This window comes from Eubalaena glacialis, chromosome 5 (genome assembly GCF_028564815.1).
Source record: "Eubalaena glacialis isolate mEubGla1 chromosome 5, mEubGla1.1.hap2.+ XY, whole genome shotgun sequence".
Taxonomy (NCBI): Eukaryota; Metazoa; Chordata; class Mammalia; order Artiodactyla; family Balaenidae; genus Eubalaena; species Eubalaena glacialis.
The window spans coordinates 147,083,721-147,097,743 of record NC_083720.1 but is presented as its reverse complement, the minus strand read 5'-3'; the positions used below and the strand labels follow the sequence as shown (position 1 = coordinate 147,097,743).

General features: G+C 42.7%; 1 protein-coding gene across 10 annotated transcripts in view; it reads right to left on the bottom strand.

The window, feature by feature from the left end:
• Positions 1 to 4,327: 4,327 nt before the first annotated feature.
• ABCG2 (ATP binding cassette subfamily G member 2 (JR blood group)) overlaps positions 4,328 to 14,023 on the bottom strand; it is a 154,413-nt gene continuing 144,717 nt past the window's right edge. For all 10 annotated transcript variants that reach the window (XM_061192631.1, XM_061192634.1, XM_061192635.1 and 7 more), the window contains 6 exons: positions 12,913 to 13,002; positions 11,625 to 11,749; positions 9,923 to 10,077; positions 7,653 to 7,742; positions 6,726 to 6,808; positions 4,328 to 4,535 (listed from right to left, as the gene is read on the bottom strand). In XM_061192631.1, the coding sequence (XP_061048614.1) occupies positions 4,388 to 4,535; positions 6,726 to 6,808; positions 7,653 to 7,742; positions 9,923 to 10,077; positions 11,625 to 11,749; positions 12,913 to 13,002 (691 nt within the window). In that variant the 3' untranslated portion in view covers positions 4,328 to 4,387. The remainder of the gene's footprint in view (positions 4,536 to 6,725; positions 6,809 to 7,652; positions 7,743 to 9,922; positions 10,078 to 11,624; positions 11,750 to 12,912; positions 13,003 to 14,023) is intronic.

The window sequence follows — 14,023 nt, the reverse complement described above, 5'->3', positions numbered from 1 at the left end:
AGAGACTAGCAATAATAGTAGACATGCTCGTCTTGTTTCTGGTCTTAGTGGGAATATGTTTTAGCTTGTGATCCTCTAAAAGAACACCAAGGCAAGGACTTGAGTTCAGGTGATACTAGGAAACTGGAGTAGGAAACAGTGAGCCAGGAAAGGAGGAAAAGCTCATATACAGGTGTGTCATTGCAGTTGCCTCTGTAGGCACAGAAGCCCAACTCCGCCTCTGAGAACGCTGCGGAATGCCTCCTGTAATTCCGTATCTGAAGAACATAAGCCTGGGGCATTTGTCCCCTGGCTGTGATCCCTGCTGGTTGAGGGGTGCTCCTGGGGTGTCAACACCCCTGCAGTGTCAGGCTACACTTGCACGCGGGCTGAGCTGTTTCCTTCAGCTTTGGAGAAGGCCCTAGCGCAGAAAAGTGAAGAGATTTGTGGTGCAGGCTGGAGGAGGGGTGCTGTCAACATGATCTGAGCTCACGTGGAGCCGTCCACCAGCCGCAAGCCAACAGAGGTGCAGAGGGGATATGACACGGCACCAGCACCATCTACCCCATTCGCCATGCAGATCCGCGCATGCCCACGTTAAGTGCACTCTGGACTTTGAGGGAGGTCAGCAAGAATCTCTAGAAAACACAATACAGGAGGGGCAGTGGAGCTAGCTAGTCCTCATTGCTGCTGCTGGTCACAAGCCCAGAATTACTTCTTACTTCTCTCCTCTACCATCCTTTTTAGAGCTTCCTCATTCTTGGCCAGAACTTCAGCTGTACTAGGTTGCTTGCCTGTTACAGTGATTCACACCTTCATCACTAAGGGCACAGAGCCCTTGGTTCCCTAGTCCTTTACCAGACTGCCTGTTTACTGTGACCACCTAGCATGGAAACACCAAGTTCCCTCTGTGAATTCCCTGCCCCATTATGTAGCTGTGAAGTCTAGCCCCTCCTGACAGAGATGACAATGCAGTAACTGGTTTCTGTTCCACAGTGTGAGGATCTCAGAGTGACTAAGTGGCAGACATACTGATAGTTTCAGGTTTAGTGGACCCCCTGCTACATTCCCAGGTGAAAATGTACCCTCACTCTTGAGGATTCAGGAACTCCAGTACAGCAGTGCCTAAAGCTACAGAGGCAGGAAACATAAATTCTGCAAATGGGTTCATGGGAATGATATTGAGAGAGGCCACTGTCATTTGGCACACGGACCTATGTGTTCTAACTGTTGGGAACAGGCACTCTTGGTTTAATGCAAGGGTCTGCAAACTTTCCATAGAAGGCCAGATAGTGAATATTTTAGGCTTTATGGGCCATAATGGTCTCTCTTGCAACTACTTTGCCATCATGGTGCAAAAGCAGCCACAGACAATACAAACATGTATGAGCATAGCTATGTTCCAATAAAGTTTTATTTACAAAAAATAGGCAGTGGGCTGGATTTGGCCCACAGGCCATAGTTTACCAAGCCCTGGTTTGATGCACAGAACAATCCTGGAGGACGGCACTACTCCAGTCCCTGCCAAGGGGGTCATGCGTGATGCCAGTAACCACTGTGATGTCCTGTGGGATGTAACAGTAATTGCTAAGATGTATGGAGCGCATCCTATGAGTCAGGTACTTCTGGCCACTTCATTACATGCATTACGTGCATTACCTTATTTAATCTTCACACCTCTATGGAGGCAGATACTATGAGGATCCCTATTTTGTGGATAAGAAAGATACAGACTAAGTTAATCAAGTCCACAGACCTGGTAAATGGGGAGTGACAAAGGGGGAAGTGGGGGAATTTTGCCTGAGTAACTGTAGAGACCAACAGACCCTGTATGCACCTCACAGGTCCTGAACACTCCTTTTAGGTACAACTTTCCAGCTTAGATTGAAGCCACTATCCCCATCCTGGCGTCTGCACATGTTTACAAAAGTGGCGCCCACAGATTGGGTACTGGTGCTACTGCAGTACGTTCCAAATCTCAGCAAGGAAATAACCTGCCACAGAGAATTTGGCTAGTCACAGCCTCTGAAACTCAAGTTTCCTCATCTGCAAAGGGAAGATGGAACAGCTCGAGATTTTCCAAACAGTACACAGCCAAGCCTTTTAATCACTGAGACAATGCCTCAGCTTTACTGCTTGGCAAAGAAAGGGGGCCAAACTAAGAGGCCACACCCTCACTAGGATCAGAGCAACACCGCTTTCAACTGTCATGACTGAAATGCTGTTCTGCCGTTCTGTGGGGCTGCCGGGTATAAGAAGGATTCTGCAGGTTAAAAAAGGTTTGGAGATCCTGTGATGTTAATGAGCTCACTTAGTTCTAAATGTGACTCTGATATTTAGGTGGATACAAAATGGATGGCTTTGAACACAACTGCTGCACAGTGATTGGGTCAAGATCAAATCATAATGAATGTACGTTAAATGGTCTTATCTCCTTATTACAGCCCTCAGTATTTCCCAAAGAATCACCTGGATTTCCAGGTCCACTCCTCAGAGATTCTAAGTCAACAGGGGGAAAAAAAATAATAGCCTTTCCTTCCTTTCTTCCTTCCTTACATAAGCATGCCAGATCATCTTTTTTTAAAAAAAACTATTTTTAAAAATATTTATTTATTTATTGGCTGCGTTGGGTCTTCGTTGCTGTGCGCGGGCTTTCTCTAGTTGCGGCGAGCAGCGGCTACTCTTCGTTGCGGTGCGCAGGCTTCTCATCGCAGTGGCTTCTCTTCTTGAGGTGCGTGGGCTCTAGGTGCGTGGGCTTCAGTAGTTGTGGCTCGTGGGGTCAGTAGTTGTGGCTCACGGGGTTAGTTGCTCCGTGGCATGTGAGATCTTCCCGGACCAGGGCTTGAACCTGTGTCCCCTGCATTGGCAGGCGGATTCTTAACCACTGCGCCACCAGGGAAGTCCCTACTTCTTAGTTTCTACTTTCGTTTTTTTTTAGGCCGCGTCCCATGGCGTGTGGGATCTTAGTTCCTCAACCAGGGATCGAACCCACACCCCTGCATTGGAAGGGCAGAGTCTTAATCACTGGACTGCCAGGGAAGTCCCAGTTTCTCAGTTTTGACATGCATCATGGTACATAAAATGTTAACATTAAAGGAAGCTGGGCAAAGGGTATACAGGAACTTTCTGCATAATTTTTGCAACTTTTCTAATAAATCTAAAATTATTCCAAAATGAATAGTTTATTAACGGGAGTGGGAGGCTTAACTAAGGATGTATCTATACACACAGGAACAAAAAAGTGAGCTGCAGTGATGTTCTGATAATAGCAGAAGAGGGGAGTATACAAGTGTCATTTCAAAAATAACTCAGAGAGAAGAGAGGAAGCAGTATTGGAAGAGGAGCTCGAGGGGGGCTTCTGTGCACTGGTGATGTCCTACTTCTTAACACTGTTGGTTGCACAAGTGTGTTCCTCTTCACTGGATTGTACTTTTCCCTATGTTCCCCTTCAGTAAAAAAGAAGTTTAAAAACACTTCCCTATTACTGGGTAAGGTCAGAATGAAGCGAAGATGTGTAAGTAAATGAGATGTATATGTAAGGAAGGAAAAAACCTGTATAAGCCCAGTTATAACAGTTGTTCTATCGTTAAGTCTAAAATTTTCAGAGCTGGGAAGGATTGTAGAAACTACCAGTCCTGCCGTGGACAGTTCTTTATGCAGGTAGCCCTGGAGATCACAATGCAGTACGGCTCGTGGAGCCCAGACGTCTGTATTGGAGCAAAATTCCTCAAGAGATTACGATGCACACCGAGATCACAAACCACTGAACTACCCCAGGAGGGTAAGTCACCAGACTCCTGGCCCTCTACACCTGTAGTCCAAAACTCAGCTGAGACCCCTGAGATATTCTAATTCCACTAGAGGGAAACTTCAGTAAGTTTTAACATTAAAAGGCTCATCAAAGCTTTTTCTATCATAATGGCTTTTTTACCCCATAAATGACACTGGGTTTTGCCAACATGGTTTGGATTTCATACTTCTACTACAGCATCAATGTATTTGTTATTTATTATTTATTAAATAATGGAAGATCATAGATTCATATAATATTGAAGCTATTCATTTTAAAGGGGAGGAAGAAACCAATACCAGAAATATTAGTAACTTGCCACAAGTTTCTAGAACTCGGTTTTTTTAAGGTCAATAAATTAAACTAGATTTCTTCCCATGGTTACTGTCTGACTAGATGAACTAATATGTAGTACATAATATCACTAGTTTATGACTTGAGTTCTTTCAAGTATAATTCAGTTCACTGTGATTTCTATAAATGTTTCTGTTGAAAATAATTCTTGCTGAAAAACAGTATGATGGCAAGTGAAAAGAAGACAACCAGAAAGTCACTGAATACTGAAATCAAGAGGCTCCCTTTTTAATGTGGGGTAAATCATGTAAATTAAAGAGGAATTTAGGAAAATTTTTTAAGGAATAACAATTTCAGGTAGGCAATTGTAAGGAAGATAACAATCATGCATGCCAAGGCTACGTGATTCTTCCACAGGCCCCAAGGCGAGAGATCGATGCCCTGGTTTTCCAGAAATTCTTCGCCAGTACATCTGAAATTCAACAGAAAAACAATATGACTTCATTCTTAGTGTCTGTCAAATTTCACTCAATATATTCACTGTTCCTTAAAAAAGCCTACAGGTTACCAAGTCTTAAATATCCATCCCTTCATTTATAACAGAAAACAGTTTTGGAGAGTTTTTTGGTGTGTGTGTGTGTGTGTGTGTGTGTGTGTGTGTGTGTGTGTTTTAGCTTTATAATTCTGTTTTATTGGGATATGACAGGGGCCCATAGGGCAGCCATATGCATCATAAAAATATACAGAAAACAGTCACTGAGCGCTTACAATTCTGCTAGATACTATGAAGCAACCTGCATATAATAGTTTAGGTAATCCCTAAAACAACCCAAATTTAAAAGATGAGGAGACTAAAGTTTAAGGAACTTGGCCAAATTTACAGACTCGTACTTTGAAGCAAGTTGCGAGCCTCCCCGAATTCACTTGTTTCCAAGTCTACGATGCTGCTCTCCTCAAAGGGCAGAAACATTTATCAAGTAATTTTTCACTTACACCTGATGGGGAAACTCTCAGCTTTAGCAGATGATATCTACGGCCCTTACAAAGATGATCAAAGTGCTTTATAGAGCTTATTATCCACAAATTAGCCATACAAAAAAAACACAGGCTGAGAGTTCTAAAACCAGGGAAAAAGGTGAGTAGGGGTTTCCTGCCAGAGTTGCACTCTGTCAGCTCTTGTACCAAGACTGGAATGGGCATCACAGATGCTTGGCTCTAAGACACCACCAGCAGGTCCAGTTATCAGGTAAGCCTCAGTGGGGCTGGGGCAGAGCAGGATGGAGTAGCCCCGACACAGATTCGAAAAGGACCTGGTACTAAAAACACCTGGCACAAGCATAATTATTGCCTGGTACCCTTTTTGTGCAACTCTTGGAATTTGGCACTTCCAAAAAAAAAAAAAAAAAAGTTATACCCAGACTAAAAGAAAGGGAGTGGGCACAATGAAGAAAGCTTCTCTTCACAGAGGTTTTCTGGCAATACTTCTAAATAGCAATTTGTCCTATTATCAAGAATTACTTCGGGCTTCCCTGGTGGCGCAGTGGTTGAGAATCCGCCTGCTAATGCAGGGGACACGGGTTCGAGCCCTGGTCTGGGAAGATCCCACATGCCGCGAAGCAACTGCGCCCGTGAGCCACAACTACTGAGCCTGCGCGTCTGGAGCCTGTGCTCCGCAACAAGAGGGGCCGCGATAGTGAAGAGGCCTGCGCACCACGATGAAGAGTGGCCCCCGCTTGCCGCAACTAGAGAAAGCCCTCACACAGAAACGAAGACCCAACATAGCCAAAAATAAAAATAAATAAATAAATTTATTTTTAAAAAAAAAGAATTACTTCTATTCTACTTGAATATTCATGAGATTTAGGATACCAGCATTCTCTTTTCTCTCATTAATTAATGTATCAAAATCACACCATTAACAACAATCATTGAAAAGGAAAGTGTTGCTCAATTTTAAAACAACACCTCTAATTTTATTAAATTCTGCATTTTTGTTTATTATACAAAAAATGGGATTTCCTTCTCTGCTTACTGAAAGATGTGGTTCTTTCTTTAGCGGAAACATCCTTTAATAGGGAGTATTCCCAGTCAGTTAAAAAAAGAAACAAAAAAAAAACTGTGCAGACTGTGACTTCATGTTGTCTCCTAACTGCAGGCGGAAGAGGCAAGAGTCAGGGCTGCGGCAGGAAAATGCTCCCTCTCTCTCGCTCCTGCCGCCCTTTTAGCTCTTACTGCCATGAGCTGAGCTCACAGGAATTGCAAGTTCGCGGATCCATGCACTTCATATAAGCCACACACTTCTGATACTGTTAAGGCCGTGCTAAAAATATCAAAGCAGCTCATTTCAAACTCAAATGTTCTAAAAAATAAAAACTCAAACCCACAATCCAAACTGCAAAACGATCTTCTAAAAGGCCCCAAACAAGTAAGTAACACATAAGAAACATTTCTCCAACTGAAATACGATTTTGACCGTAATAGAATACCTAGGAGTTGTAGAGCACTTTCACATGCATTAGTGTACAACCCACTTTACAGATGAGAACATTCAGGCTCAGAGAAGTCAGTGTCCCTGAAAGGACTCCCCAGCTCTAAGCCCAGTGGTGTTTGCATCACACCACAACAGTAAGCAAACCCATTAAGACACTGAATGCAAACTTACATTGCATAGCTACAGGTACTGTTTGTTGTTACATTGAGTCCTGGGCAGAAGTTTTGTCCCAAAAATTCATTATGCTGCAAAGCCTGTAACACACGTGGGAGCAGGGCAAGGAAAATAGTTTTAAATTTCAGAAAGTTTCCGAAGAATTATCACAGTCACGTCCTCTGAGTTTAATCTCTATTGCTATTTCTAAAAACAAACCAAGCTTCACGTTCACAGTCTTTGTCACACCAAAGCAACTAAAATTATTTTTCCTGGCAATCAAGAGGCCTAGGGTTGGGATTTTGGCTCTAATACAAAAGCCAAGAGGAGAGATCTCTGGCTGTATTATCCCATAGTTCTTTCCTTCTTCTCTCCCCAATTTTATAACCCCATAAACGCTATAATTAAAATGATACAGTGGTACTCAATGACTATTGTTAATTTATAGTAACAATCTTTTGTATTGTTCTTGTTTGTTCTCATCCAAACCACTTATAATTCTTGGGAGTTAGAAACTTAATTATACTATATTAAGGCACAGTTTTCTCTGGAGTTGATTAGCTTTCTAAAGCCAGTAGTGGCTGTATTGTATGGTCTTTGTTTTTCTTCTAATTTCCCTTTCAATTTAAAATATGTATTCTAGGCTCCCATCCTCTCATTAATTTCTTTAATGAACTGAAACACTGTATTTTTTTATATCAGTTAGTAATCTTTGTCCTTTACTCTGAGTTATCTCCCAATCCTTCACCTCCCTCAAACAACAGGGTGACTGGAGAAACCCCAGGTGATTATCAAGGTGACCCAAGGCTTAACAGGAAGCTCTCCTTCATTGTCCTAAAACTTGCACAGCTCATGGCTGGGGACATGAGATGGTTAGGCTTTATCCTGGTTGTTCCCAGCATGGGAACAATGAACCAGTCACAGTGACACACAAGGAGAACATACCGCAAAGCCATATCGAGGAATGCTGAAGTACTGAAGCCATGAGAGCCAAGGCACAACGGTTCTGAGATTTACCAACAGCCCTGAAAATATCTACAAAAAACAAATACCAAGAATCAGAACTGGTGGAGTGATTTCATGAAGAATTCTAGCAAATACCCTCCTTAAGTCCCCGACAGCCTTGTGAACACTTCTGCCTTGAAATCCCTTCCACTACTCTGAAGACTTACCTTATCCTCTTTGTATATGTGTATCTCTCTAGAGCGGAGGCTGTTTAGGGCTCTAAAGGAATAACAATATATCTATAATATACATTTTATTTAACTGGAAGATTTTTAATTGTTGAGGCTTTTACTTTCTCTGTAACTGCACACAATGGAAGGTCAGTAAGTACTGACTGCTCTAATGATACAACCAACTATATGTTCCCTCCAATAGACACACCCGAACATATCCTGAGCACCTCATGCCCCTATTTCCATTAACACAGTAATATTTTCTATTTACAAGGGTTTGCATTCTATCTCTGTATGACTTTAGGAATAATTTTGGGTTCAAAATCCATGCTTAAAATAACCCAAAGACTGGAAGTGGTACACAGCATGATATGGTAAAGCACAGCATAAAATATGGTCAATACCTTCATTTAAAGCTACCAAAAAGCAGTATTACAATGGAAATTCCAGGAAGGTCTGCTCCAGCAAGAGATGGCTACATGAGAAGAGGCTCATGTAAAACATCTCCTAACTGGCACAAGGCATGCTGGGATGGGCATAACAATGACAACGTTCCTGGTGTGACTACATAGTTTTAAACTTGACTTAACCAAGTGCTTAATACATAAGACAGCATCTCTGAGTAGAATACGGTCTTATGACTGGTTTATAAAGTTCTATACACAAACCCTTAAATAATAACAAATCAAAGCATCTAATATATCAAATAAAACATTTTTATATTTGAAGAACATCTTATTTATTAGATGACATTATAGAAAATGTACATAAAATTGATCACTTTCTCAATACTGTTTAGATTGGTAGTTTTCAAACTCAGAAATGGAAGAATTAAACTTTGACAAGAGTTGGTGCTAATTACCTACCTTTTAAAGACAGGTACTGCTACTCTAGCAGAAAGGGCATGTGGATTAAGTAAATAGGCTACACATACCTGTTTACTTGATGCTAGTGGGGAAATGTGGTAACTGGTTCCCTTCACCTACTGAATCACCTTTGTGCATGCAAAATGTAGGGCCATGGGGACTTCCCTGGTGGCGCAGTGGTTAAGAATCCGCCTGCCAATGCAGGAGACACAGGTTTGAGCCCTGGTCCGGGAAGATCCCACATGCCGCGGAGCAGCTAAGCCCGTGCGCCACAACTACTGAGCCTGCGCTCTAGAGCCCACGAGCCACAACTACTGAGCCCGCGTGCCACAACTGCTGCAGCCTGCCGCGCCTGGAGCCCGTGCTCCGCAACAAGAGAAGCCACCACAGTGAGAAGCCCGCGCACCACAACGAAGAGTAGCCCCCGCTCGCCGCAACTAGAGAAAGCCCGCGTGCGGCAATGAAGACCCAATGCAGCCAAAATTTAATTAATTAATTAATTTTTAGAAACGTAGGGCCACGTAAGGTTAGGATTAAATAGCTGCTTAAAAAAGGTAAACAGAAATATATTGATATAAAGGAATGTCAGGAACCCAGAAAGGAGGGGACCTAGTACTGGAATTTTTCAGTATTTTTAAAACACTCCTTTTCAAAATACTGGAGGGACACGAGATAGACCCATGCCACATGCTGCTCTGTTTTCATGGAACTTAGTTCTTTCCTTGCTTGGAGAGTAGTTCATCCAACCAAACCATCTCAGCTGCCAGTTAAACAAGCCAGCAGTTCTCTCACACCAGCAGGGAAGTCAAACAATGAACCCGTCATTTCTACAATTTTTTTAAATTTGAAAAATCAAAATTTTTCTGGTTTTTAAAGTTCCAATCGATCAAGCTTTCACGATATGTCACCAAGAGGCATCTTTTTAAAGCTCATCGGTAACAACATGTTAACTAAGGTTATAATAACTATATTAGAACAGTAGCAAAAAATGCTGGGTCAGATGAAGAAAAAGCTGGTACGTTCTCTAATAATATAAGCTATACTTCAATATACGGCCTCCTTAAAGCGAAAGGATTTACAGAATCCTCAAGCAGATTTTACAGGATAGGTGAATCTGGGGGGAGAACAAAGGGAAATAATTACGTCTCAGGGAAGCACAGTTCATACTCACCATCATAAACACAAAAGAGATGGTCATGAGAAGCGTTGCTATGGATACCACGCTCTGACCTGCTGCTATGGCCAGTGCCATTGAACTGGCTGAATAAGCCACCATCATCAGGGTAAACATCATGATGAAGAAGGCCTCCACCTGTGGTTTCAATCCTTAGGGAGCAAAGAGGGGGTTAATCCAACTGTCTACATCACGGTGTATCGGGGATTGTTATTGTGCAAATAACACTATAATATTTTGAGAAACTAGTATCAGATGGAAAAAAATTCATCCTCTATCCAACCACCCTGGGTCACCACTTTCATTGTTCCCCCCAACATAACTGTAGGACGCTATATGCTATATGCAGTTTTCTTTTTTTTTTAAATTTATTTCTTTTATTTTTGGCTGTGTTGCATCTGTGTTGCTGCACGCAGGCTTCCTCTAGTTGCGGCGAGCGGGGGCTACTCTTGGTTGCGGTGTGTGGGCTTCTCATTGTGGTGGCTTCTCTTGTTGCGGAGCACGGGCTCTAGGCGCGCGGGCTTCAGTAGTTGTGGCGCACGGGCTTAGTTGCTCCATGGTATATGAATCTTCCCAGACCAGGGATCGAACCCGTGTCTCCTGCATCGGCAGGTGGATTCTTAACCACTGCGCCACCAGGGAAGTCCTGCAGTTTTCTTTTAGAGGCTCACTGCATAAGCACTTTTCCACGTAACACTCGTGCTTCTTTATTCATAATTATTAACAATTTCTGAGTGCCTGAGGTGGAGAGCTGCAGGCAACACAACTGGCCAGAATTCTACTGCCTTCTCTTCTAAGAAGGAAACTTGCCAAGACCACATTCATTTTACCTAGACATCACCACATTACTCACTGTTTGTTGTAAATGTATTAGTGAAGATACTGGGAAGGTCAGGATTACATGCCTTCCCAGCGGTTTTAAAATCTGGGGGATGTGTCCATAATCCAAGTCCCCCAAGACAAATCATCCTACAACTCTGGGATTGAGGATGGGGTTAAATTAGGTTTCATAAAGCTGCTTTGTCAACGAAAATAGGCTAATACTGTGGGTCATACAAAAATCTGAAGGTTTTCGAACAGCCATAAGAACACCAGTTAGGAGTCTGAGGGTATAGGTTCTATGCCTAATTCTTTATGACACACCTCTTATTTGTAACATGGAATTTTAAACTCAATCAATAGTGCTTTGTCAGAAAAGAAATATTTCTGGTGCGTGTGTATGTGAGAAATATATGGAAATTCTGATACAATGAGCCTGGGGTGTAGTCTAAACACAATGCATAAAAAAATCAATCTGCCTACATCTATCGAACAAATATTTTTATTACCAGAAGTCACTATCTTTCATTATCTTTATACACACACACACACATATAAAAATATAAATAGATAAGTAATAAATATCCTAGCTCCAGCTCCTCCAACACAGCGTCAAATAGTTTTAGGAATTATTTCCATGTTTGTATATGACACAGAGTATCTCTATTTATAAAATATAGTTTTATAAATAGTTTTAAAATTACTTTGGAAAAAGTCTTGCAAAAATCTCCTCAGAGAACAGTTACTTCAGAGCATACATAATGAATAGATGCTTCCTTATCTCAGGACTTGATTTATAGTTTTGAGAACCAAAGCACGCCTGCAAAAAGTCCCCTCACATCCAAGACTAAAAACACATACCTTTCGTTTCATTGCTTACCTAACAGGAAGTATGTTATACTAGTAAATATAATACTTGGTAACATCCTCATGGGGAGTAAATCAGATAACAGTTTTCCAAAGAAGTAAGATGACACTCTGTAATATCCACTGATATATTCATGTCTAAAAACAAAGATTCACATCATACATCCTACGTTAGTTTAAGAAGGCCAAGACCAGAAGATGAAACCACTTGCTATACCTATTTTTGCTGCCACCCTGGATCTAAGAACTACAGCTTCCACGTCCTCGAGGCTAACCCACCACCCTTCATCCCTGTCAGCACCAGGCACAGGTCACATGTGCGCCTCCCCTGGGACATCACCCCCCAAGGCTCTGTGCAGTGACCCCTCTTCTCACTGCATAACTCCCTCCAAATGCCGGCCAGTTTGCCCTCCGAACACACACTCCAGGGGGACGGGTCCTGCATCGCCTCCCTCTCTTCCAACAGTGGCTCTCCTTGAAGGCCAGCATGTCAGAAGCTGATCTCAGCGGTCACAGAGGCTTTTCTTTTTCCCTACTTCTAATTATGAAGAAGGTGGTGTTGCTATTCTCCGAGGCTCAAATGCAGCTTTGGGTCACTAATCTGTTTTTACTTCTTCCACTATCATGACAAAAAAAAGAAAATGGCACTTCTTTCCATGATCATGCCTGCCAACCACACACCCCTGTCAGCTATCAAATCCTCTTTTCTTCCCTCTCAAGTTCTAGATCCCTCCTCTTCCTGAGAGCTTCCTCCTGTAAATCCAAACTATTCCACCAAGATCTTCATTCTTCCCCTCCCTCATGATTTCTTTATGCAACATGTAAACATGCAAATCTCTTCCAACTTTGACAAACACAAGAAACAAAACAGCCCACCTTTATTTTAAGGCTGCCCTCTGGCCCCTTCCATTCTCCCTTCCACTGAGGGCTTGGTCTATATTCTTGGTCAGCTTCACCTCCTCACCTTGAATTTACTGTTCAGCTCACTACCTTCTCTCTACCAAGCCCCTCAAACTTTCCTTGTGACAGTCATCATGACTTCTTATTTGCTAAAAACAAAAGATCCTTTTCAGCCCCTTTATTCCTTGCTTTCTCTGCAGCACTGGGTTTGCGGGCTAGGCCCTAATCCTGCAACTCCTTTTTCCCTTGGTATCAGGCCCCATGTGCTCTGATTCTCCTCCCAGCCTCTGGGTGCTCTTTCTCAACCAACACTGGTAATCCCCAAGAACCAAGCCATGGCCTGATTCTGGATGTGACCAGTTTGACCAGTAGCCCCCTTCCTGAAACAGAGACCTACTCACATAAAGAGCTTCTTCTCGACCACCAGGAGCTCCACGGCCGACACACTGCTGAAACACTGGTTGGTGGTCAGGAAGAAGAGCACCCCGGCTCTGTGATGAGAAAAGGGGAACGAAAGCACTGCAGTCAATGAAACGTTCTTAGGTCCTTTTTCTACCTGCAAAACTCTTCCCTCGAATGATATCTTAGTACATTAAACAAACAACTGTTCTGGTTGAAACTGAGAGGGAAGCATGAGCCCCATCAGGTCACTCCCCCACCCCTGTGTCTCCACAGTGATACCCCTGGGACTCCATATAGCACAGTTTGAAATTCATGACCTAGTTTGCTACGGACTGAATTGCAGCCTTCCCAAATTCCTGTGCCGAAGCCCTAACCCTCAATGTGACGGCATTTAGAGATGGTGACTTTGGGAGGTGGTGCGGTTTAGACAAGGTCAAGGTCATGAGGGTAGGGCCCTCACAATGGATTAGTGCCCTTAGAAGAAAAGGGAGAGACATCAGAGCTCTCTCGCTCTCTGCCATGCAAGCACACAGCCAGAAGGCAGCAAATCAGAAGAGGGCCCTCTTCAGAACCCGACCATGCTGGCAACCTGATTTCCAGAACTGCGAGAAATGAATTTCTGTGGTTTAAGCCACCCAGTCTGTGGGTCTTTGGCACAGTCTATGGCAGCCAAGCTGACAATTACATAGGTCATAAAAATACTATCACCTTGGATTTTAACTAACAAAATGCCAACTGCAGCTCCTAATGTATGAACAGAGAAACAGTGAGTCAAATAAAGCTTGCAAAGGTTAAAAACCTCTATTAGCCACTTCTTTAAAAGTTGAGTAAAGAAGAAACTAAGACAAGGCAAAATGAAAGACTGTGGAGGGACATCTTATTGTGTACATCCCCCTCACAGCCACCAGGACAGCCTTGATAGTCTCCTTGACCACCCACTGCCAATGGGGTTTCTTTCCAATGGGCTCAAAAAAAAAACCCAAAATAATGCTCAAAAAGGAAAAACTAATTTGTGCACCTATGAGAAAAGGAAGACTATTAATGCTTCTCTCTCAGTAAAATAACTGAAGTTTAAAAAGGAAAGTACTCAGTTAATCTACACTTTGACAG